Below are 25,653 nucleotides of genomic sequence, written 5' to 3'. Positions count from 1 at the left end.
TTGCTGAACTTAGGGATAGACGTTGAGATTCGTCCTTACCCCCTCCAGACTACATTCAAGACGTACCAACCACCTTCCGCTGTGCTAATACAATATCGTTGTTGGACTAGCGAGGAGCTAAAAAAAAGTGCAACATGTTGAATCGTATGAATGCACATTGGTATGTTTATTTAATTATTAATGTATTTATCTTCATCCATCCGAGCCCCAATTACCTACACGTTTATTTTAAATTGGATTACAGGGCGGTGGTCGTCGCACAGCGCGTGTTCGAATTTCGTGTAAACAAACACGATTTTACACGCGTTGTATACGTCGCTATGAGTCTCACGTCGAGCAGGACGCGGCGCGACGAGCACCGCCATTGTAGCTTACACCTTGAACATCTTACACCATGAGCATCTCATTTTAGTTCACGTATCACCGAATTGGGTCATGGTAATAATGCTGGTCGTTACAGTTGTAGCATAAATATCAGTTAACGAGGTAATTAGTTTTTCTGTTTCATTATATAAAACAGGAGAATATCACAGTGTATATCTCAATATTTATACTTTTATGTTTGACGGAGTTTTTTATTTTGTGTTTATTAAAATGTGTTTTAGTACTGCTTCGCATAGTAAAGCAAACACACACATTGCTACATTGTCATCGTACAGCTTACGGCAGAGACCTACTAAAAACAATTGTTGCAATTCTCATTGATTGAACGCGTATATCACGTGATACAGGGAAACTGAATCACCAAGCCGACACACTGTGGCCATAGCGTGTGTGTATGCCTCGACAGCAAATATTACTTCTTACAATCATTTATGCTAATTTATGGAAAGCATTGTTGTATATTTAACCGAAATTACAATCAAATAAAACTACTGAACACGTGATCGCTTAGAAAATATATAATGCGGCGTAAGACGTCTATATAATCCTGAATCAAAGGTTTGTGGCTTCCATGCACCCCATGTGCAAACCCCATGTTTAAACTGCATATACAAACAACACACGGACAGCAGGAAAATTACACTTTTTGTTTAGCCTTTCGCATTTTATTATCATATTACCAGTCAATTGTTGCTCAGTATTACTTAAATTGATCACAATACAGATAAATGAAAATAAAGTAGATAACTTTTACAATAATGTAAGTGTATTTCATTATAATTAAGCTCCAATATTTCACAGAATAATGAGATAAAGTTACAGGTCGTGGAACGTACACAATTTTCTTAAACATCCGCCAAATGACGTCATCCTCGGCGTATAAGGACTACGTTTTTGATTCATCCATTAATTTGAGCCGGCTCGCATATAATAATTTGATATTTTTCACACAAGATGTGATTTATTTGTCTCATACAAGCCAGAATGCATTGCTGCTTGCAAGGGCGTGACATTAAATGCTAGTAGGTGTTGTTGTTGGATACCTTATTTACTTTATAGACTGATCTTTCATCCGTAATTTTGATATGGTAGCGGAGGGGTGGGTGATTAGTTATAAGCCACTTTAAACAGGCATTTTTATACCACACGTAACTACATACTGAACACACAGTACTCTCACTCATTTAAACTTCAATCCTTTTCTCATATGTCAGTCAATTACTCTGATTACTATTAATGTACATTAAATCAAGATATGTAGGCGTATTTTTTAGTGTGTCAACGGATTTCCTCTACCCTCATGTGCCTTAGACTATTAAACTCGTTTATATCAATGATTGGCGAAGCAGGGAACTAGATCGTAATGAAGGTTTTGTGTGTATGCTTTGTTTATGTCATTGTATATTACTTCATATTTGTGCTGATATTCCTAGTTTTAAATATTATGATTTGTTTAGCCAATTATCAAATCCATGTGATTTATAAGGTAGCAAGACAGTCTTTTTGCCAGAACGGCTATTACCAGAACAACAGTGGCCAAAATCTATCATTTGTAAGGAAGCATTTGGCCTGGAATTCTCGAAAAAAACAACAATTTTTTGTTTAAGCTGTATTTGTTTTAGGGTCACATGAATCTAAAAATAAACAGACGCGATGAATGAGTGAGTAAAAACGCTAATCGCATATTTTTAGTTATTTATGCTGTCAAAAAACTAAACCATTGAAAAACAAAAAGTCTCATGAATTATTGTTCCCATCAATTCGAAAAGGTTAACTGTTTCTTTATCATTTTTAGTGTTACCGTAAATTCACATATGTATTTTGCTAAATCAAAATACGACTTGGAATCAAAAAAAAGAAAGAAAGAAAAACGTCGACTTACCGAGTGGTTATTTCGATTTTAGCAAACCAAAGTTGTTCAGAATCGAAAATAGAGAAAACGGCACTTTTGTGAATCTGTAATTTCGTTAAGGTTATCTCTTTTTTTATTCAGTTAGATTAACGATAAATAAATCAATCAAAACATTGCCATGGAAGAATTCCCCATTCCCCTTGAAATAACCATTGTTTATAGGTGTGTGTAATCGATAAACTCCTCATTAGCATCTGCTTGAGCTTGTTGTAGCTATGTTTGACAATCAATTGAATCATGACTAATAATAAAGCAGTATTTACACAGTGCACCATGATTAAACAACAATTTTGCAATTGTTTTGAAAGGGTGTGCATTTTTTCATGAAAACTCAAAATATATACGACAGTAGATAGAGCAAAAGCCAAATTGTTCTATTCGATTTAATTAATAAAATGATCTGAATTGGGAACCTGTAACACCATGCATGTTTTTTTTTTTAATTTTACACTGAGTATTTTATATTACACCAATAATTTATAACTGAATAACCACACATTTATACGACTTGTTAGTAGTGAGGAATTTAAATTTGAAATTATTGAACATTAAATGTTATACTTGACAAATATTTAGCTGGAATGTCGTCTGCTTAATGAAATCCGAAATTGTCTGCGAAATAGTGAGGTAATTTGCTGACCTAGTAATTACAATAGGCAGGGCGATAAATGTACACAACTAGGAATATGTCAGAAATTATAATAGATGTTTGCATCGCTTAATCGGGGGGAATGAATCAGTCTTTGAAAATGACACCTGATACTGTGACCATGTATGTACTCTTGACACTAATTTAAGGTCTAGGTCATCTATACTCGGGGTGGTCTACTTTATCACCAACATATTAAATAACCTGGCCACCATTGATAGAACGATGCTTTATGTCAATAGTCTAGTGAAAAAAAAAACTACTTGTCTGAAATGAGATTCGTGGCTAAATTGAGTATTTGAATTGTGAAATTAATATCCCCTTTTTGTTTCATAACTGTTGTGTGCTTACATTATTTTATCATTATTGTGTAATTCTTTCATCACCATTGTTTCACCATTATCGTTTTATCAATAGTTTATCACCAACAAATAAACGCCCCCTATCCCAGTAGCAAAAAAAATATCGCATTCAGACCATTCTTCTTTTTATCATTATATGTAAATGTCTACACATCAATAATAACATATTACGGTTGAAAACAATCGTGAAGATGTAAACAGATATGCTCTAAGGGGTTTACTCAATCACAAAAATACCGTCTAGAAAAGAGACGACATTAAAGGGCGGTAGTCGTCGTGCCGCGTCCTGTTCGATATGGGACTCATAGCGACGCAACGCGCGTAAAATACATTGTTTACTTACATGAAATTCGAACACGAACTGCACGACGACCACCGCACTTTAACGTAATGTGGGCAGCACAGCGGTTATCGCAATTTCTCATGAGTTATATTTTTTTTCAAACATCGACTGGGAGTTTAATAACACAATCTCGGGTGTGGGAATTCACCGCGACAGAAATTGATTGCAGTCTCAAGCGACACAGTTATTGTCGATGTCAATTTCGCCATGTGATGATGGTATTTCCGGTGTGTCTCACGCATTTTTGGCGAGAAATATTTAGTTTCATTTCACTCACGTGAAAAGTCTCGATTGTCACGGATCTATGCTTATTACAACAGTAATTATTAACCCTTTCATATTTGTAGACCTAGCGAATGTGGCTTTTTGAGATCTAAATTTTGAATGGATAAAATTTTGTTAGTCAATACAATCAAACTATTGCGTGAGGGGAGCACGTCAAAAAAAGCGGACGTCCACAAACGAAACCATTGAATCAAGGGCTTGCAAGCAGCACATTTGATCTTTAATGTCATTCACTCAATTCATCAAAGACATATTTCGCTGGACGTTCGCGTTCTTGTGTACTTGTGCCTGTCAATTCGCCATTATAAATGAATTTAGTCAAGGTAGAACGTCCCAAGAACGCTCGCTAGAGTAGATACAGCTCTCCAGATAAATAAGTATACGTTATCCGTTCATTCATGCGAGCATAGATAACAACGGGGTTCCAAAATGTATATATATTGAAATGCACGTCGAGTAGTCACTTATAAGATGCAGACAGCTTTTATGTCACTTTAGACAAAATCTAATTCGCCGGGAGCATTATATCGGCAAAATAGCTGATAATGACTTATTCTCACGTGAAACTAAACCCATTATAAATCATCATATATAATTGCTATCTGTATTTCATACTGACACTCTGGCGTTCGTATAAATAATTTGCATACTAGGCCACACACGCCTTGTACATAGTCGTTAGTAACTGACACGTGGATATAAACAACGTGAGTTAATTGGTGCGGCAGATGTGATACGGCTCCTTCTGAGCATGCGTAATCCTCTATTCATTCTTAAATATATACAAAACATACTGCGGTGTTGTATCAAAATTCAAGCACTCACATACTTGTACATGAGTTAGACCGAGCCATTGATAGAATTTCAGGTAAGTAGTAACATTACGATTTTCATTTTATTTTTCCGGGCTTTTCATTAATCATTTACAAGTCATCGATAAATTACACACCCAAGCCCATGCAATATCAACGTTATATTACTTGTAAATGGTGTGTGAAGACGTAGGTATGTTCAATGCTAATTGATAATATACTATTGGTAATTGAGACATTAGATAACGACATATAATGTCGGTGGTTTCAACTGTTTTCGATTTATGTTTGTGCAGAGAAGGGAGTCTCAGGTGTGTAACATAATAAAACCCGCCACTCGTTAAATATGACTGCCGCCTTGTTGCTCATGCGTATACCGCTCACTATATTACATAAATATATACGCGTGTGTGTCGTTCTGTTACGATGGTATTAATACAGAGTATATGAGTAAATGTAAATGTCTGTTTGATACCATGGAATTATTGTTGCGAAGACAAAATCACAGTAATGCCTCGTACCTAACACAATTTAAGAACTGTATGTAATTGGCCAATGATTTGGCAACGTTTCGAGTTAACACGGTATACGCCATTATGTTGCACTATCAATTTGCGACATTTAATCAAATTATATTACATTGCTATACATCTGTCAACGTAACGCCATAAGTTACAGCGTGCCGTAATTTTGCGGTACGAGGTGTTTCATCCGACCATTCTAGGAAATGCGAATTCCAAATATGGAATGATTACGAGGGTAAGCGTCCTCTAATAATAATAAAAAAACATCGCTGACACCAGAGTTTGACCAGACTCCACACAAAGAAGTTCGCGGATTCTGTTCTAAACATTTTTGAATTCGGCATTCCCATGGTGTATCTTTGGAAGGAAAAGATGTATAACAATAAGGTTATTACGTGATAACCTCATATTATATTTATCTATTTAGATGAATAATAAAGGAAAACATTTAAAACATATATAAGTTTCCCTGATTACGATAACTTTTACAACTTGATATTGTCAATGTCTATATTTGGTAATGTCATATTTTGTCATTTTAGAGAACTTTCACACTAGGTTTTTCTAGAAAAGCAATATCGCGTGTGTACGTATATGCGCGTGTCGATAAATACTCCAAATTTGCATTTTAGCTATTGTTCCATACATTGCGTGCATGAAAACACTGTGGGCTCTGAGGGGTGAATGTTTTCCATATTACCGTATTGAGCATAATCATCATTTAAGGTTTAGATGCAGAATTGTGCGCTCTTTTCTAGATAAATAAACACCGTGACAAAGTTTCACAGGGAACAAAAACATAGCGTAGCTATTACAACCTTGTCCATTGAGAATCTAGATTAAATAACGAACGAAGGGATGGATAGAAGTCCTGAAACATTGCAGTAATATATCTAATCATTTTTCGTGTCAAATAATGCAGGTGGGGACAATTCTGATTACAAATGGCAAGAACAATGGAATCATCAACATTTATTAATATTCATGCTTCCCAAATAATACCACATATACTGTACTAATCGTCTCAAGAATAATGTAACCTGAATTGTGTAAAAGTTCCCCAAAATAATAGTATAGCAACATATCTAAGGAAAATTTGAAGAAAAATATTAGCCTCAACTAATACTAAATGTACTGCATTTATTTCATTATCCCTTATAGAATAATATACTTATTGATATGCAATTGAAAAAAGGCGGGAAACTACACATAATTATGCGTGAAAAAACGAATATATAAAAAGACTTGACTAATAAATAAATTCATTGTTCTAGCGTAGCGTAGCGTAGCGTAGCGTATACATAAGTTTCCGGTACAGAACATAAAACTGATGATAAAAGTACTGCAACAATTCTATTATCACTTTTAGTTAGATGTGTATAGAGTGAAAAAAAAACATGTTTCGTCTAAGAGCATCAAGTGTGGGAATGTCGGAGGACACAAACATACCTCTAGCACTACAGTCTCTGGGCCGACTAAGGAATAAACGAAATGCATTATTATACGCAACACGGAGAACATAAATACTTTTACGACTATGTTGAAACCAAAGGTTTGGAACAATGTAAAGATGAAACAAAAGGTTTGGAACAATGTAATTTTAACATTACTACTGCAGCTAGACAATTTCCACAGCAATATATTGGCTCTGCCGTAGAATGGTCGAGTCTGTCGTTTTGCGTCCTCATCATCCATCCAATTATCTGCAACGACAAGTCCTAAATAAACGTGCTTGTGCACAATTTTCAGTTTAGAGTCACCAAGATATACGGATGGAATTACACTACTTCTAAGAGCACTCTTCCGTTGAATAAAGTACATACATTCAGATTCCATAGGATGGTAAATAATTTTGAAGACCGACCCATAATCATAGCAAACATTAACGAGGGTACGCAAACCCCGGATGGACGGGCTAAGGATAACCAAGTCATCGGCAAACATCAGATCGTTGATAAAAACCCCGCCACTTTAGATGATTTTAAACGGGAATTGAAGTCCGCTATATACACGTTGAAAAGTAAAGGCGAACGATGTTTTCAACAGAAAACAAGGTAGAAGTAGAATTTCCCAGCGAACAGTAAACAGCTGAGTACGATACCAAACAAATAAAATGCAAATAATATAACCTGGTAGACCCCTGTCAATGAACTTTTTAAACAGGGACCAATGGTTGACACGGTCAAATGCCTTGGTGGCATCTAAAAAGCATGCATATACATATGCATATTACATTTATACGAATGAAAATAGCTAATAATTTTCTCTCATAGCATAAATACACATGTCCGTAGAGTGTCCAGGTTTAAACCCAAATTGAGCATCATCCGTGTTCAGGAAACCACGAATTCTGTTCAAAGCGCGGTGGTCGTCGCGCAGTGCGTGTTCGAATTTCTTGTAAATAAACAATGTATACACGCGTTGTATACGTCGCTACGAGTACCATATCGAACAGGACGCGGCACGAATACTGCCGACCTTTAAGATAATAGTTTCTAAAATCGTAGAGGAGACAGTGGAAATGACAATAGGCCTGTAGTTATCCTTACAGATCAAGTCACCTGTTTTGTTTTTCACTATATGAATCAGGATTGTTTTCATAAAATCCCCAGGAAGAAAACCGTGGATCGGCGTCGAATTAAAAACAGATGCGAGCATCATGTAATAATGATAACATATCGGTTTTCTACATTTCTATTATTCACAGATCTTAAAAAGCCTATTACTGAATCTAGTGTTTTGTAATTTATTATTTAATGTAAATTACATGGATATTCCAGCATCACTTTTCAATAGCAAATTATAATTTACATTAATTAATATAGACTTGCCCAGGGGATCCGACTTGTGGAAATACCTGGAACCCATGTCCTTGAAAGAGGTTTTCAAAAATGACTCTAAACACGTTTTACAAGGTCAAAATTTCGTAACCTTTTCACTGCTAGAAAGCTAAAAGATCACGCACCTTGAACTCGCGCTTGATCTCGCGATATTTGAGCTTTCTACCCCTTCAGTGTAAGCACGGGTTGGTCATATGCCGTGATCGTCCGTGATCGAGAGTCGTTAACCAGGGGGCCGGACGTTTTCCTCGTTTTTGCGATCATTGAATTCCTTAAAGCAATAAAAAAAAACGATAAGCTCATTTAAAAAATAACCACCCTTATCACGTTGGCAGTACCGGAAAAGACACCCTTTTTGTCTATTTTGACTGAAATGGTAGCCCTAAACGCGTAACGCGCGTTAACGTGCTTTTCTTTAAAAAACACCCTTTTAACGAGTTTTCTTTCACAGACATGCGTACCAGTTCATTCCTGAAGTCGGACCCCCGGGAGACTTGCACTAACCTTCTATAGCAAATTTTCGTTCAGCATTTGCTAGGGCAACTGGAGCTCAAAGTTCCCACACTATTCAAAAAATGTGGCATATGGCCAGTCTACAGAATGAGCCTTGCAGTGTTGATTATTATGAAATGTACATTAATCAGGTGCGATTTCTAGAGGTCATTGCCCAGTGTCCTTCTGAAGAACAAGAGTTACGTAACAAACATACACTGTGGCGACACGTAAACCCTGACGTTGGCTGCAGACAAACCACCTGGGGCGCTAACGGTATTTAACGGTTTTGGCGGTTTCAGTTTTAGTAAACACGTCCGACTTTTTCGTAAACGTCTTCAGCTGTTCAAAGTGCTATATTCTTCGAACTACCACACTTTACATAGAATTTGAATACAACATGCTGTGAGACAACTGTAACGCTTTGGAGTAAACATGGTGTGGAACTTTTCAAAAAATAAATTTGTCTTTGCATGATTAGAAAAAAATTTCGCTTTTGTGGAGTTTCAGATAACATTATCATTTCTGATCATTGTGTGCAGAATGCTTTGGCAGAATACGTTGTTCGAATTAAATTCATATTCACCTTCATACGAAGAATCTTTATTTGGAACTTAGAATTTCAGAACGCTATTTTTTTAAATATATCGTCTTTATTCATTTTACGCAACATGTTACTCCGAAAATCAAGGTCAACATACATCTACGTAATTGAAAATCATCGCTGAAAAACACAGCCTTTTTCAACGTCTGACAATGAGATGTCTAATTTTGCAAACGCTGTCCTGTTGTTTTCTTTACAAAACTGTGTCACAATAGGAATCTTTCACCGAAGATTAATGAGACAAAAACGTCAAGGCTGTTGATTGGCCATTTTTTTCTCGAGAAAACGACGAGCAGCTTATATTTATTAGTACCGACATCGCTATAATGAATACATTATTGCCAGCTGATGTGCAAATCATTCAGCTGGGCATAGGAACGCTCATTTCGATTTTGAGTCACAGCTTTACCAAGAAGACGCGTATGATATTCACTGCGAGGAAAACCTTATTTGTTTTGTTTATTTATTACCTAAGATTTTATCATAATTTTCTAATCTTTTCTAATTTATTTTACAATGAATTTCGTGTAATAGACCACGTGATTTATGGATGAGATAGAATAGTTTATGATCACAATCTATCTCCCAAGTGTCTACACAAAGGTAGTAAAAAATAGTGCCAATGTTTTTATTTTTACATATGTTATAATTCACGTCACGAGGATGAAAAATAAAATAAAAATTATGAAGTCATCATTGTTTCCTATTTCAAAAATGTATCCCAATATCTCAACATTTTTTGGTCGGTGAAAAAAATGGTATACAGTGTATAATTATCTACTTGTTTATGTGTAAATTGCTGGCGATTTGAAAAATAATTTTTAAACCAAAGTAATGGTCGGCCTCTAATACCATAAAATGATACATTTTGGGAGTGAATACATGGTCTACTTTATCGGTCACTTTGTTAGGGTATATGAATACGCCAAATATGATAAAGCCCTCGCCCAGTTTTTCAGTAAAGCCTTGTACCGTGTTTTCTTACTACCATGCAAGATTCAACTCAATTCGTACTATCTACGTTATTAGCTGTACCGTAATGTGTTCGGTCGAGGTACTGAAACATAATTAATGCTTTTAGTCTGGACTAAAAATAAACCAGAGCCCGATATGGGACACTCTCGAAGGACATTTACACTAATAACGATTCATGGCATAAAATGGGAATTGATATGTATGATTATTTTCACGCTTCATTACATTTTCTACAAGTGATTATTATATTTTAATGACGTTGTTGTGTATGTTGTCAGAGCCATTTAGTTTCAATGAGCGTGGAAATGATGTTTAAGATAGTTTGTCGTTTGCTTTAATTTATGCCGCTTTGCACCAGTTCCAAGAAAGGAATAGTATGGTCACTGAACTATTTCTTGTATGTGTCAAACACCTTGACGAGTTTTGTGTCATTTATTTTTGGTTTTCATGGTAACGTCATATCTCAACATTTGGTGGATAAATCATATGTAGTTATAAGATGGGTAATTACTGTAAAACACGTTGAAAAAGCGGCATGCAATGTTAGCGAATTGTGGTAAAATGACGTAATAGCGAAATGTTGATTTAGAGAATCTCTCTTGTCATTGTTGATTTCTTTGTTTGGCGGCCATCTTGAATTATAATAATAAAATCATTAGCGACATCTTGAATTAGCGAGTCAGTTCTCTCGCTAAATTCGCGAAAAAGACATTCTCGCGAAAAATGTTTTACATGTTTTACAGTATGCTTGATACGAATTATTGTCAAAATCTGACGATGCTATTTGTGTTTAAATGGAAATAGATCCAAAAAAGCTCATTATTGCCAGTTTCAGTATTTCTTCTTCAAATAAAATGTTTTGCTGATTAAAAAAAAAATATGGTCGATTACTTGTGAATAGGAGTGCCACAACTAGAGGAGTGCTCGATGCATTGAAATACAAAGTTACTAGGTCCATGAGACGTAAATCACAGTTAACAAAATAGTGAAGTGACAATCATGAACCACTGACGTCTCAGAGGTGGTACCAAAATCAAGTGTGCCCATTGGTCTCGTATTGTAATACATGAAACAAAAAACAAGTTTTGTTTACACTTATAGATCGATTGCTTGCGACCTAAATCTCATAGTCTATTACACGAAATTCATTGTAAAATAAATTAGAAATGATAAATTATAAGTATGGGTAATACCACCATATGCAACTCTTGCTGTTTGAATTCATATGAAACGTGCGCGTTTTTGGCCATTCTGTGCACGCATGCTTTATTTTGTTGGACTTGGTAGTAACCAAAACATAATATTACATGTAATAACGTCAATGATCACGTGATGACTGCTCCTTCTCTGAGCACCAACAGAATATTTGTTGTAGCATTTAGCGAAGGAGCTCAGCACAAAAACACATTTTACTGGTTCGGAGTATGATTTAAATTGTGTTATAATTCAAATCTCCTTTGGAAAAGTTGTAAGCAGAAATTACGAAAATGACACAACTACGATGACTTAGACACGCTGGCTCGTTGAGCTACCTGGAACTTGGCACGGGTCTGTGACCATAGAACTAAGATTAAATCCTGGTTGAGTCTTGGTTAAATATGGTCAAATCAATGAAATGAATTACAAATTACCAGGGGTTTTCAAGACGACTTGTAATTTGTCACTTAATGTAGAAGCCTACTCATGAATTTAAATATCCAGAATTAATTCATTTTCCAATAAATTGTACTTCCGGACAATCTAAGATAATTTACTTTAAAAAAGTTAGGGTCTCCAGTTTAATTTTCGAGAAAATGATGGTTGTATTTTGGTGGCCATTTCGGCAGTATTATAGTGCTGTCATCATGGATCCTATGGCACAGATATTATGCCATATCTCAAATTGTAGACTGGTGACATCGGCTGAAAAAATTATATATTGTGAATGATGAGATGCTTTCTGTTGTCCTCAATTATATTAAAAAAGGGGTTTTAAAAAGTGTCAAAAAATGTATTTTTTTTACATTGTGTTCTACGGAATTGTTAAAATATATTAGGACAAGTTTCTCAAAATACGTCACTGGTAACTCACAAAAGGATGTTATTTCGCGGTGTCATATGACAATAGATTCGTGATTTTACATAATAAACCAATGTACATTGTCATGCGATTTATGACCAACTTTCACAACAACGTTTAGTGGGCTTCTAAGTTAAATAGGAGTTTTACTGTTGTTCTTCTGTGCGGTGAACGTATTCCTCACTACCGCATGTGTACAGAACAATGTTGGTTGCTTCATTAAACTATGTTTGCGGGTTATTCGCAGCATGGAGCTCCAGGTGTGTAGCTAGTTTACTTGACAGTGAATGACTTGTTTGTTTGTTTGTTTGTTCATGACATTATATAATTCTGGACATTGGTCTTAAATCCTGGAAAATATATTCATTCGTATTGATCTTGTGATGAATGTGAAGATATAGTCGCATCTGTAATGCGGTCGTTATTTCCTTGTGATGAAAATACTGAATTTTTAAAGACGTACCCCATATTCCTTTCACTGCTAATTTATGCTAATTTTCCCCCTATTTTGCACATTTGTACTCTCTCGGCCGATGCAACGCATGAAAATCTTCCTGGCTAGATTTTTACCGAATTCTTGTCATCAACTTGTACGTTTTCATTCATTGCTCTATACTCAAAAATACATTTGGAGAAAGACGGGGAAAACTCGTCAATCACTAGTACTGGTGGTTGTGAAATAAATTGTCAGACAAAGTAATAATCAGCGGTGCTTGCATCAAAGGCGCATTGTTACATCATCAGTGATAGGCTGAAATTTAGCTGATTGGGCCAGGTACGTATTTGGTCGTGTTATCCAAAATTACCAGAGAAAGCCACCCGCCCCGTGACTATTTCATATACATGAATTCGGAATACTCGTTGATTATACAGAAATTAACTTGTGATCAGAAAGAATGGTTATTATTGCATCATGCCATAGGAAATCTCATTTTTTTCATTTCTTACCAAATTTGTTATTTATTCGTCGATTTCGCGACGACCGAGTCTAATTTTTTTGAGTGAAATAGCGATGCAAAATCAGTAAGAAACTAATCATACAAAGTACTCTTTGTACACTTTGCGCGCGTGTGCGCGTTCGCATTGATTGGTAGGCGAGCACCAGTCACGCGTAACCAGAGATAAGCGCTGTTTGCTGTTGTTGTTGTTATTGTTATTAAATATACATATACATGTATGTGTCACTTTTATAAAAACATTACCATTAAGGACAAATATTTCAATAAATGCCGTCACAGTGCGAGAGCCCTTAGCGTTCCAATGCGCGTAAATTCACAAAGACTTGCTTATATTCCGAACTGCCAAGGCAGAATCAATGCGGGCATAGTCACGCCACATAATAGTCCCAAGACCCCAATACAACTTGAATGCGGATACGACCAGTATGTACATAGTTCAAATTTGTAGGTTTGTGGTAAAACAGTCATGTCACGTGTGATATCACCATAATATCCAGTGTTCATATTTTTGAAATCTAACATGACACAATATATCGATAATTATTATGAGGGGGAGGGGTTACTTTAATCACAGTTGTCATAGAGTGCGGATTTTGTTTGTATTTTATTACAGACATTATTTCAACCTATTTTATAATAAATAATTTAAAAAAATATCAACTACTCAGTGTATACAAATCAACTACTTAGTGTAACTAATAAATAACTTTGAAACTCACCGAAAACTTACCCTAAACCCCGACTAATCAAGGTCAAACCGTAACGATCGAATAATTTAATTCAACCTAAAATATTTTGTAAAACATTCCGGATCAAGATTGATATGAAATTCCCCCCCCCCTAACTAGAGGATAAATAACCCATTGTTACAATAATTTGCCGTTTGGATCAAAACACAATCCTAAGTTAAGGTAGAGATGCAGTTTACCTGACAGGTATTTTAATTAGTTAATTAGGAAACCAAGATGACCTCCCTTGTCCACAAAACTATATATTTTCGGAAAGCTTATTGTATAAATTTTAAAATTTTGTTAGTATTTTTTTATGGACAGTGTAGTTTGAAATATGCACAAAAATGTACTTTTTTGGTCGAAAGTGATTAAAAAAATTAGCTTCTAAACCATGCTTCTGTTTCCTGTCAAAATTGGTTTATGGGTACATCTGTTTACTGTGAAGAAAGTGCCGTTTTGAAAACTGTCTACCAGTTGTCAATTTTGCAGGGCAACAGCTCAAATTTCACTACTTCAAGTTTATGCATAAATTAACACCCAGGCTAGTTGTCTGTACGATTGTTGTAACACTGTTCAACTAAAAACAATGCCCGACGGCATTTTGAAAATAAACACATTGTCAATCATTTGTGAAATTTCAAAACAAAAGATCAAAGCGCCAAGGAGCTATTTTTTTAAAAGTTCTGGGATGTGCACTAAAAAGAAGCTGAGATAATTATCATAAAACACAAAACTAGACTAGCTGCGGCAAGTAAATCTTCAAAGGCAAGTTTACGATATAATGTATACAAATTGGAACACATATATGCGTTGGGCAATGAGAGCAATATAATAGTAAGTGAAAAATATGCATCACTTAAAAAAAATGCTGCTGTGATGAAGAAGACATTGCGTGCAATACATTTTATTGCAAAAAGTTAAGAAAAACGACATTTTAATTGATTCGGCAAATTTCTTCAGGTATTTTTTTATTTTCAAAATAACTAGCACCTATTCCAATAAAGTGTCAAACTACGAACAAAATTTACGATCTAAAAAAATAGACGCAGTGAGCAGTATGCGTAGATGTCCATTGCCTACGAGTTACCCAAATATAGCTTCTAATATTTGCCGGTAGATGTTAGATACATATATCTTGACTATATTCGTCAGTACAGAGACGACACGCAGTCTGAAAGTACGTCCTCAGCAGTCAGAAGTCTTTGTTGATTATTAACCAGGTAAATTACCGTTTAATTTACATTAATACATATTATCACATATTAAAACAGGTAATTAGAATACCTGATGATGACAGCGCAACTTTCTAGAGTAAACATTTGGCTGTATTTGAAATCCCGGCAGAGAAATAGTAAAGGTGTAAGTGTAAATTACATATAAGCAAAATAATTTCCGATGTTACTTCTGACACCGAAATAGTTCCATCAAGAAAAAAAAACTGCGGTTACATCGGACTAAGTACGTTCCGAATAACTTTCAAGTTGTTGTTCGTCACCCAATGAATACGCGCACCTGTGCTGTCACATATGTGGTTAAAATAACCTAGTAACTTTTATAATTAAACGATATGCAATACAATTATTAAAATTTAACTGAACAGCAGCTGGACATTTGAACATTTTCTTATCTATGGACCCAGATGGGTCGTGTTAAAACTATGGGCAATTGCACAATGACAATATACATGTTTATTTATCATTAGCATACCATTATTCCGTAAAATTATAATATAATCGTTTATGCGAGGTTGTTGTTCTTGGCCCAATGTCGATATCGATGCTGTTTTTACTTTGAAAAGTATTGTGTGAAATCTCCAGTTGCAAAAATGCATTATGTGTCGCCAGTGACGTAGCATAAATTGTTACCGCTTTTAACAGTATTTGTCATATTTACTTTGTTGTATTGTTCACTAATGTGTGCACAGTAGAACCATGTCATACTATAACATCGGGCGTATAGGAGCGTAATTTAATTCTGACTCGACTATGTGTGGTTAGTTTCAAGAGTGATTGGGTGTTGATATTTCTTGTTTTAATGAGTCCGTCCATGGTGTGACAACAACAATTATGGACCCCAGGGACGTTTTTGGCCAGGGAAACAAACTTCTTCTATAATTAGCAATCTAAATTTATATACCCGCAGAATTTACAGGAATCGCAGGTGTGAAGAATTGCAAGTTGTGATATGCGTGCGACTCCACACAACGTTCGATTAAAGCCACAACAATGCATAACGACAGAGATCGGGTGATTGAAGTAGCGCCTTTCTGTAGACAGTGAAATGAACGCGCTTCTCATTGTCAGCTCTACAGTCAACATGTTATACAGGCATTTTATTAATTACGTGAAGAGTAAAACATGAATACAAACGTAGGCTGGTTGTAGCAGAGTTAATGTGTCTTAAATCGAATCAAGTTGCCGGTATCCTGCCATCAGGAGTACTTAAACAGCATTGGGGGTGTAAGAAAGTTGTGGTCAGGTTTCTTCCACGCTAACCAATATGCCGCAAAACAAATTCGTGAAACACAGCGCACCAGTCGGATCGGCGGTTGCAGTTGGGACACTTCACTTGTTATGAAAGGGTTGTCAGGTGGAATTTGAGTTTATTTTCTCAGTGCTTTGTACATTCAAAGATGTAACATTTTTTCCTTATCAACATTACTTGGATCGTTTTCTTCAAAATTATTGGTACCGAGGCACGCGTTCATGTAGGTAGGATTAAGCGAACGTGTTGTTTTATTGCATTTTATTTTCATGTGGGATAAATATTCCAATTAAAATTGTGACTGAATATTTTCTAAATGTCTTGGTGTCTTAAACAATCACTAAAGGCTACCGTGACGAACAAAAGAACCAATTTAGGTATGTTTACAAGTAAATACAGATTTGTAACGTTATATACAATGATTTACACTGAATTTAAATACGAATTTAGTGATGTCCAGAGATAAATCATTGGACCATTCGTAAATGTTAATTGGCATTCACACCTGCTTCCCTCATATGAAATACTTACGTGCTTAAATTGAAAATCAGCGTGGAATGTATTCGGTATTTTAGCATTTGCAAATGTCGGGCAATATTAGCCCATTTTTTTGTTATTTGCGCTTCATTTTTTAGTTTTACTTACGTTTTGTATAAATGTCTTTTTTATACTTTGAGGTTATACAGTTTTACCCTTAAACTTGTAGAATTGATTGTGACATCAGGTCAATTGCGATGGTAATGTACTGCTATGCAATAAGATACTAAAGTGTTGCAATTATTGGAATAAGACAATAATTACATTTCCATATACGATCCTGCTTAAGGACTGTTTCATGATCTCGGTTTATCGTCGCCATCGATCGTTTGTGTTTTTTCCGAATCAATTCTCCCTTCCCAGTAATTTCTAACCAGTATCTTAAATATGATTCAAAAACAAATCCTGAAATCTGTCGCTGTACTTTGAATAAGTAAACACAACATAATTACATTTGTTTATGTTCTATAATTGTACTCATGCCCGAATAATCAAGTAGTGTGTGATTGAAACAAGCTTACTCGTAATTTTGCAATATGATAACTGTTAATGCTACCAATAATTATGATATTACCCCCTCATAACTGAAATAATGGTTTTCTTGTTCCGCCGTTGTTAATTGTTTGCTCCATATATATACGCCTCACTTTAACAGAAATAGCTTAATGTGTTATGTTGTTCTATTTTTTACAGGAATCCACTAGGTTCAAGATTGACTAAATACACCCTCGTTTTCAACATGTATTTCAGCAGTATCATTCTACTAACAGGAATTCTTAATTCGGTGGTGCTTTTACACGGTAAGTTGAAGGTACACTTACATCATCGATGTAAAGCATAAACTAGATCTCCATGTCGGCTATAGTTAAGGATCCATTCATAGGTCAAATAAGTAGAAAAACGTTTAGTGAAGAAAGCAACACGATGATTTTTCCCAAGGTAGGCCTACTATCGATTGACCACGAGAACGTGTACAATGAACCTGTTCTGTACGCCCTCTAGTGACGAGGAAAATGTATTACCTAAATAGGCGGCACGAAGTCCCTAGGTTTTGATCTGTAGTCGTTAATTAATAAAGATTATGTTTGTGAGATATTTTACTATATTGTAATGACAAACGACTACACCATCAAACACATTTGTCGATTTTATCGTCAAAGCTTTTACCCGTATACGTCATTTTGACGTCACAGACGCGACTCACCACTAGAGGGCCTGACTTATAAATATGGTGTATTCTGCGATTGTTTGCTCTCATATTTGTATGTTTTACAGAAGCCGATGCTGTGGATATACAAAAACAATTAACGGATACGATTATGGGCAATTATGACCCGACCGTGAGACCCGTCAAGTACACGACCACTCCCACGCATGTGAACTTTTCTTTTTGGCTGCAACAAGTTATCGACGTGGTAAGAAATAATATATTCATTTTTTTTCACTTTTGTAATTATTCGCGAAAAAGAGCAGTATGGTCATTCACTCACTCTATATCAACTAAAAACTGTACATACCTTTGACGTTACAGCTACGCCATCATTAATATCGCTTTAATATAATATATATGTGTACTTAATATTTTAGTATAAAAACTGTCAACTATACTATTAATCTGTTTATTTGTTAACAGGATGAACGGCTACAGATATTCACATTTGCTGCTGGTCTTAAAATGGTAAGTACCTAGGGGCGATTACATGTTTTCTCTCCTAGCTGACATATATATTATGATCACATTATATCCGATTGTCATTGGTTAACACCTGTAGAAGTTTTAATGTTTTTTTTTCATGTATATTTTACATATTTACCTTTTGACATATAATTCAAATTCAATATTATGGATTTCCACTTTGATATTTAAGTACACACATAAATTCTTCTCCAACATGTTGTGCACTGCAACTCACCATATTAATTCATAGATGGTATTATAGAAGAATGATATAAATTCATGATATTTATTTATTTTATTTATTTATTCTGCAATTTGTTACTGGATTAACTTGTTCACACAGTGACCATCTCAAGATCATTAACCATTAAACTAATTTGCATAATTGATTCAGATTGCATCAACAAAATCCAGTGGTTCCTTTCCTTCTTTTCCCCAAATCTATGTTTAGTGTTTGCCTTCTTCAGTGATAACGTGTCAGTCCGACTAACTATGAAAATATGCAATTAATTGGCAGAATTGGAAAGATGAGCACTTGATCTGGGATCCAGCTGAATATGTTGGTATTGAGAAATTGTGGAATTCGTCTTCTAAAATCTGGACTCCTCCTATAGGCCTATGGAACAAGTATGACATTTTATTATGTTTCAACTCAAGTTTCAACTTATGACGTTTTACTATTTTCACATCTCTTATTTATCATATTGATTGGTTATTATACACAATTTGAGATTTTGACGTCATCGACTGGTCATCTCCTAAAGTTCCAAAACATTGCTCGTTTGGTGAATTGACAAATTAATTTTTCTGATAATTGTTTAAAATATGATCATTCTTAATAGTTTCGATATGTACTAATAGGTCAGTCATTTGACAATTTAAAAATTTTAAAGTCACGTATGCAAATATCAAAATTTCTATTCCCCGCAACTTTATTATATTTGTAATGCGTTAGGTTCGCTTCTCCGCGTTAACTCTATACCAACCAAGCACCCAACCACCACCCACCACCACCGGGGTCATCACAAAGACAGTTGGTACACATTCTCCCATATAAAATTACGCAGTGTGCTCTTGCCAAAGCGAATGTCTGCACAAATAAAAAGGTTTATTTTGGGGAAATAATCAAGATGTGGTATTTTTCAAAAATCTTGAAAACAATTCTAAAGGGTATATTTGTCAGATTATATAATTTTAGAAAACAAATAAAATGTAATTCTGTTCACATGCATGAAGAGAAGACATTTTCACGGCACTGTTTGTTTGTTTGTTTGTTTGTTTAGCGGTTTTTTTTCAATACTTTGTCAGAAGTTTAGGTACCTCGTCAGAGCGCATCCACTGCTTGCCGATATGTTCTGTTGAAAAGTGTCAAGATCGCTGATAGAAGTACCTAAAATACTATCAATGTGTTTCTATAACCCTTTAATTAGAGTGATGGTGTAATTATTTGATTTATCGCAGTAGACAAACAAGCGGCAAAGTACGGTGAATGGCAGAAAGGTGTTCCTGTATGCAAATGAGAAGAATGTTTATTGAACATTTATGTCATTTACGATTTGTGTTTTTATTCACAGTGCAGAGAGCAACAATGTTATGACGGACACAATACTTAGCATTGACTACACGGGTACCATCCAATACGATGCTCCAGTGACAATCAGCAGTTTCTGCAAAATCGATTTTTTCTTTTTTCCTCTGGATGAGCAAATATGTGTTCTAGAGTTCGGACCATTTATCATGGATACCAGCATAATCCAAATGCACGTCATGGAAGGTAGCGAGCATATTAATTCGGACATGAACGAGGGCGAGTTTATAGTTCACAATGTGATTTTAAACAGCGACGAAAAGAATTTTACTGACGGCTTCTTCTCCTATATAAATGTGGTTCTACATTTGCAACGTCAGCCACAGTATTACCTCTTGAATCTTCTTATTCCGTGCCTCATCATCTTCTGCATCTCCTTCGCCAGTTTCTCATTGCCGCCGGATTCCGGGGAAAAGGTAAGGCTTACCCACATAAAATAAATAAATCAATCAATCATGCGATGGTTATAGTATCGCGAGATTGGACCACTACTACAATTTCAGTATACATAGTATTTGCACAGTCACGGTGAGTTCATGGCGCCTTGTCAAGAGTGAATCAGACCCACTCCCAGTGTGGGTTGGCATAATTTCAATTAAATTTTACTTTGTAAACCTGTCACTTTGAAAGAGACGAGCATGACAGTACTGGGCTGACAGAAATATCGACGCGGCGGCTTTCATCTTTTACAGATTTCGCTGTAGAGATAACATCTAATTGGGGGATAGTTTGCTTCTCTCTTGCATCTAGCAGAATGATTGTGTTTTATTAAGCCAAGATCTTAGTCATTGGTTATAATTGCATCGAAGAGTGGGGTCAATATTTATTTGCGCCACTGGGTAGAAAATAATTGATTGATTGAAAACAAATTTAATATATAGATTCCAATTGCCGATACATCTTTAAGAATTGACGATATATTGTGTCACATTTCCGGCTAATTGTTCCAAACTACGTTATGTTAAATTGTCGATACATTATGTCGAATTGTCGATACATTATGCCCAATTGCCGAAACGTTATGTCCAATTGCCGTTACACTATGTCCAATTGTCGATACATTATGCCCAATTGTCGATACATTATGTTCAATTGTCGTTTCATTATGTCGAATTGTCGACACATTATGTCGAATTGTCGATACATTATGCCCAAATGCAGATACGTTATGCCCAATTGCCGTTACATTATGTCCAATTGTCGATACATTATGCCCAATTGTCGATACATTATGTTCAATTGTCGTTACATTATGTCGAATTGTCGACACATTATGTCAAATTGTCGATACATTGTGACCAATTGCCGACACATTATGTCCAATTGCCGATACATTATGTCCAAGTGTCGATACATTATGTCCAATTCTCGTTGCATTGTGTACAATTGTCGATACACTGTGGCCACTTCCCGAAGTCATTATACGTTGGAACATACTCACTACACGATATACATTTATATATACAATGACTGTATAGATAATGCAATAGAATGAAAAACTATATATTCTATTCTATTATATATTTGTTTTTAATACCATTAGATTAGCCTGTGTGTTACAATTCTACTGTCTATGGCACTTTTTCTGGGACTATCCAGTGCAATGATGCCACCGACATCGGGTAGTATCCCCTTAATAGGTAAATATCTCCCTTTTAATTGGACGTTTTTTGAATAGTTCCGCCCTGTCGACTTTGTCCACAGCAGAGCAAAACAGTTGGGTGGTATGTATAGTGTCTGGTGAACCATAGTAACGATCGTATGCCAAATTTTAGTCTCGGTTTGAGGAGAGAACTTATAGGTTGTTTCTTGATAATTTTTTTATTTTTAATTCTGCCCATGCGCATGGAAACTGGGCGTGTCCAGACATGAACCATTGGATGGCCGTATTTGTCATCTATGTGACCAAAAAAGCTCTTGAAATAAATAACATCTTGTTACATTGACTTGTATACTCAGATCAACGTGATAAACATTGTATGTTGATAGCGGCTAATATGAACTATTGTAAAAATGGTCAAGCGGTGTGGCTGCAACATTGATTTTAAGTTAAAAAAAAACCCATAGCGGTCACTCCCTGTATCATGAACAAAACACGCTAACAAATGTTCTTATAAAGTCCACCTCATCAATTTATCGTTGTTTTTTTCAGCACAATACAGTATTATATCTATGGTATTAGTGGCTATATGCACTGGGATGTCTGTGGCAGTACTTCGATTTTGGCATCGGGGACCAGCGCACACGCCTGTATCACCTTGGATGAGAAAGTATGTGCTTGGTTACATGGTCAAGATGTTGCGTATGGAAGGGGAGTTTGTTCATGTCATTCCAGGTCGGTTATCCCACTTCATAGTTTTTATACGTCCATATAACACACTTAATATGGTCCAATAGGAATGTAAGCGAATTTCCATTACAAGACGCGTATTCTCCAACTTTCAGGGGAAATACGTTTGAGGTCAACACACGTAAAGCGTTATATACGACGTAAACTGTTTTTGTGCGCGCGACACATAAAAAATGTAAACTAAATTATTGTTTCGAATTTTAACTTCATTATGGAGTTTCTTTCTTTTTGAAAAAAAATCAAGTATAGCATAAAGTGTGCCATACACTGTTGATAAAATATATTAAACACCAGAGGGCGCAAATGGTGGTAATATATTCAAGCTCGAATATTCAACGTAGACGGCGCTATTATCTTTCGCAAAATCGGGGTTGACCTGCGTACGATAAAGACACTTTTCAAAATGTGTCATGAATTTGTTTTTGCGTATCTGTTAACCGACTTAATTAGTTGATTACGAGCGAATTGCTGTGTTATGTCTGTCATCGTTCAGGCCTATTTGAAGTTTTGGACGGAACTTGTCTCAGTGATTTGGAACTAATTACCAGATAACCGCCGCTTTTTAGACTACTCATTCTGACAGTTTACATCCATAGTTATTAATGTAGCGAACGATTAATCAAAAGATATGACGTATTCAGTACTTAGTGTGATTGGCTTTATGATTGAAGGTAACGCCCTAGAGTCTTTTTACTGCTTTGTAATTGGTTAGAGTTTTGAAAATGAATAAAGAGAGTTTGAGTTGGTCTTGGGGAGCACAGCACGATAGACGCAGAAGAGAGAGTGCAGTCGAGAGTCCAGTCCAGGGGCGAGCCTTGAGGCAGTCCAGTCTTAGGCTAGTCTTGGGTCAGCCTTGCGAGAGTCTTGGGGATTTTTTCCCCAGGGCGCTGTGTCTGATAGAGTGCTCGATTGACCGACTAAGACGAGAGCTGAAACGTATTTCGTTGTGTGTGCCTTATTTGACTGTAAAGTTAAAGTGACTTTCCCGATCCCGTACCTCAAGGGGACGAGATAGAGAGACGAGACGAGATTCCCCCCTGACAAGTGTGGAGACCCCGAGGAGAAGAGAATTCCCCCCTGATATGCAAACAGAGTGCGTTTCACATTAGACAAAAGTTGAAGCCAGTAGTTGTTTACATAATGACGTTATGTTATTCGTACTGTTACTCAATATACTGACTTAATGCATATAATTCGTTCGGCTAATGTAGGCTGACGTAATTACGGTGTAGCTTGTTTTCGTCACGGTTCTATCTACAGTTTCACCTAAAATTACAAAATGGCGGTCGTTGTTTTTTTGATTCAGTTGAACGTTATCGATGTTTATTTTCAACCTTATATTCAATGAATAAAAAAAATTCGAACCGACCAGATCCAATTTGTTTTGTCCAATTACGGTGTGAACTCCAAAAATAATCTCATTCATAATAAAAACCAACACTGGTCAAAATTTCAAAATGAAACGTAAATATTAAACGAGATATCGGCAGTTCACACACATACACACACAACGTCATTTTGCAAACTAATGTAGTTATTTATGCACATTACCGACGTTCCAATACCTCGCGGATAAAACTTTATGGTCAAAAACAAAATTTGACTCAGTGCCCATGTTTTTGTTTCCCATAGCGGAGTGCCGTGACAATGAGAATAAAACTTACTGGCCGTTGACAAAGAACGGAAGCGTATATTCTAATAATTTGGAAATGAAAACGAAGGACGTATCGGCAAGCATCAGCGAAGATGATGGTATTTGGCTCAGGCAAAGTAAACTGGACCCTGGTACACAGGCTATGATCAACGAGCTCAAAAGTGTTTCGTCTAGCCTCAAGTTCCTAGTTACACGGAAAATAAACGAAGAACACGAGGAGAACGTGAACAGAGAGTGGAAACAAGTTGCTATTGTCATGAATCGTTTTTTTATGTACGTCTTCAGTTTCGTGTGTGTCGGTATGGCACTGTACTTTATCATTCGTATTCTCGATAGAAGAGACCTGAGTGCTCATCATAAAATATGAGTATCCGCATGCGCAGTTGAAGAATTAATAACAATAAAAATGAAGTTGTATTGTCGGCAAAACTTGAAAGGTCTTTCAGTTCGCGAGTTCTACTGATCGAAACACGACTATGTTAGTATTTATCTTGACTGCAACTGTCTGATTTAGGTGCAAGTTGAACACGACTCGCCGGACTCGGTGGTAACAAGAATGAATTCAATAAATTTGTCCTATAAAATGAATAGAGACATAATGACTAGACAAGAACAACTCAACAGTGGACAGGTGTGATCCACATCGGCGGCTTATATTACATGTAAAATACACTTATTACTTGATGTGTCAAACACGATTTTGTCGACAATCACACTTTAGTATCTTTATAGTACACCACGAATTATAGCATGAATATTTACATGTTTTATTACTCCAGCGTAGTCTTCTCAGTTTCGTAATCCGGGTCTGTATCCTATCAAATCAAATTCTTATATGGTTACGCCCTCTGCCTTGACAATAATTAGTTTAAAAACTATCACTCGTATATTTATCCAAAACATGTGTATAGCGTATAAATGTCTATAACTATACTAGACTTTACCTTATACTAATCTCTAGTATCAGATTTTGCTGTTTCACAACCTGTACCTTTTCTAGCTTAATGTATTGATGTAGTTTCGTTGGGTTCTAGCAGTCTAATAACTGTGGTTTGTATATTTTGACATTACATTGTTGAGATTTTGAAGCTTTGTAACAAGCGGGAAATACACAAAAAACTCAAATTACGTCGCAATGTGCAACATTCATTTTTTTCGAACTGTCTGGATAATTTGCATCTTGAAAAGTATTATTCGGTTATGAATGGTGCTGGCTATACTATTTCAAAAAAAGCTGAGAACCAAATATAAACAACTATGTATATTTTATATTTTCAAAAAATATCTTTTTATTATGTTCTGCTTGAATGTTAACAATGTGTAGCCTACACTGTCTAAATTTCAAAAAACAAACAAAAACATAATTTTGATCTTGCATCTATACCTTAATAATCAGCAATGTAGGTTGCTATGGAAACATCAATAATCTTA

The 25,653-nt window shown here is 35.8% G+C and overlaps 1 protein-coding gene across 1 annotated transcript; it reads left to right on the top strand.

Annotated features, from left to right (window-relative positions):
* Positions 1–7,110: 7,110 nt before the first annotated feature.
* Positions 7,111–25,350, top strand: LOC146741861 (acetylcholine receptor subunit alpha-1-B-like). Its single transcript, XM_085500613.1, has 9 exons — positions 7,111–7,325; positions 17,646–17,752; positions 18,228–18,367; positions 18,586–18,630; positions 19,148–19,257; positions 20,205–20,634; positions 21,762–21,858; positions 22,371–22,553; positions 24,201–25,350. Exons 1-9 carry the CDS (start codon positions 7,111–7,113, stop codon positions 24,587–24,589), a joined length of 1,716 nt encoding a protein of 571 aa, XP_085356739.1. The 3' UTR covers positions 24,590–25,350.
* Positions 25,351–25,653: the final 303 nt, after the last annotated feature.

Source organism: Saccoglossus kowalevskii, chromosome 6 (assembly GCF_978046115.1).
Source record: "Saccoglossus kowalevskii chromosome 6, keSacKowa6.1, whole genome shotgun sequence".
Lineage (NCBI taxonomy): Eukaryota > Metazoa > Hemichordata > Enteropneusta > Harrimaniidae > Saccoglossus > Saccoglossus kowalevskii.
Note: the sequence above shows the minus strand (reverse complement) of the source record. Positions and strands in the feature narration are given on the sequence as shown.

Bases quoted from the DNA above. Each gene is read 5' to 3' on its own strand.
- LOC146741861 (XM_085500613.1), top strand. From the start codon at position 7,111: ATGGTAAATAATTTTGAAGACCGACCCATAATCATAGCAAACATTAAC. The intron at 18,631-19,147 runs GTAAGTACCTAG...ATTAATTGGCAG, and splicing joins TTGCTGCTGGTCTTAAAATG to AATTGGAAAGATGAGCACTT. The intron at 19,258-20,204 runs GTATGACATTTT...TTTTATTCACAG, and splicing joins CCTATAGGCCTATGGAACAA to TGCAGAGAGCAACAATGTTA.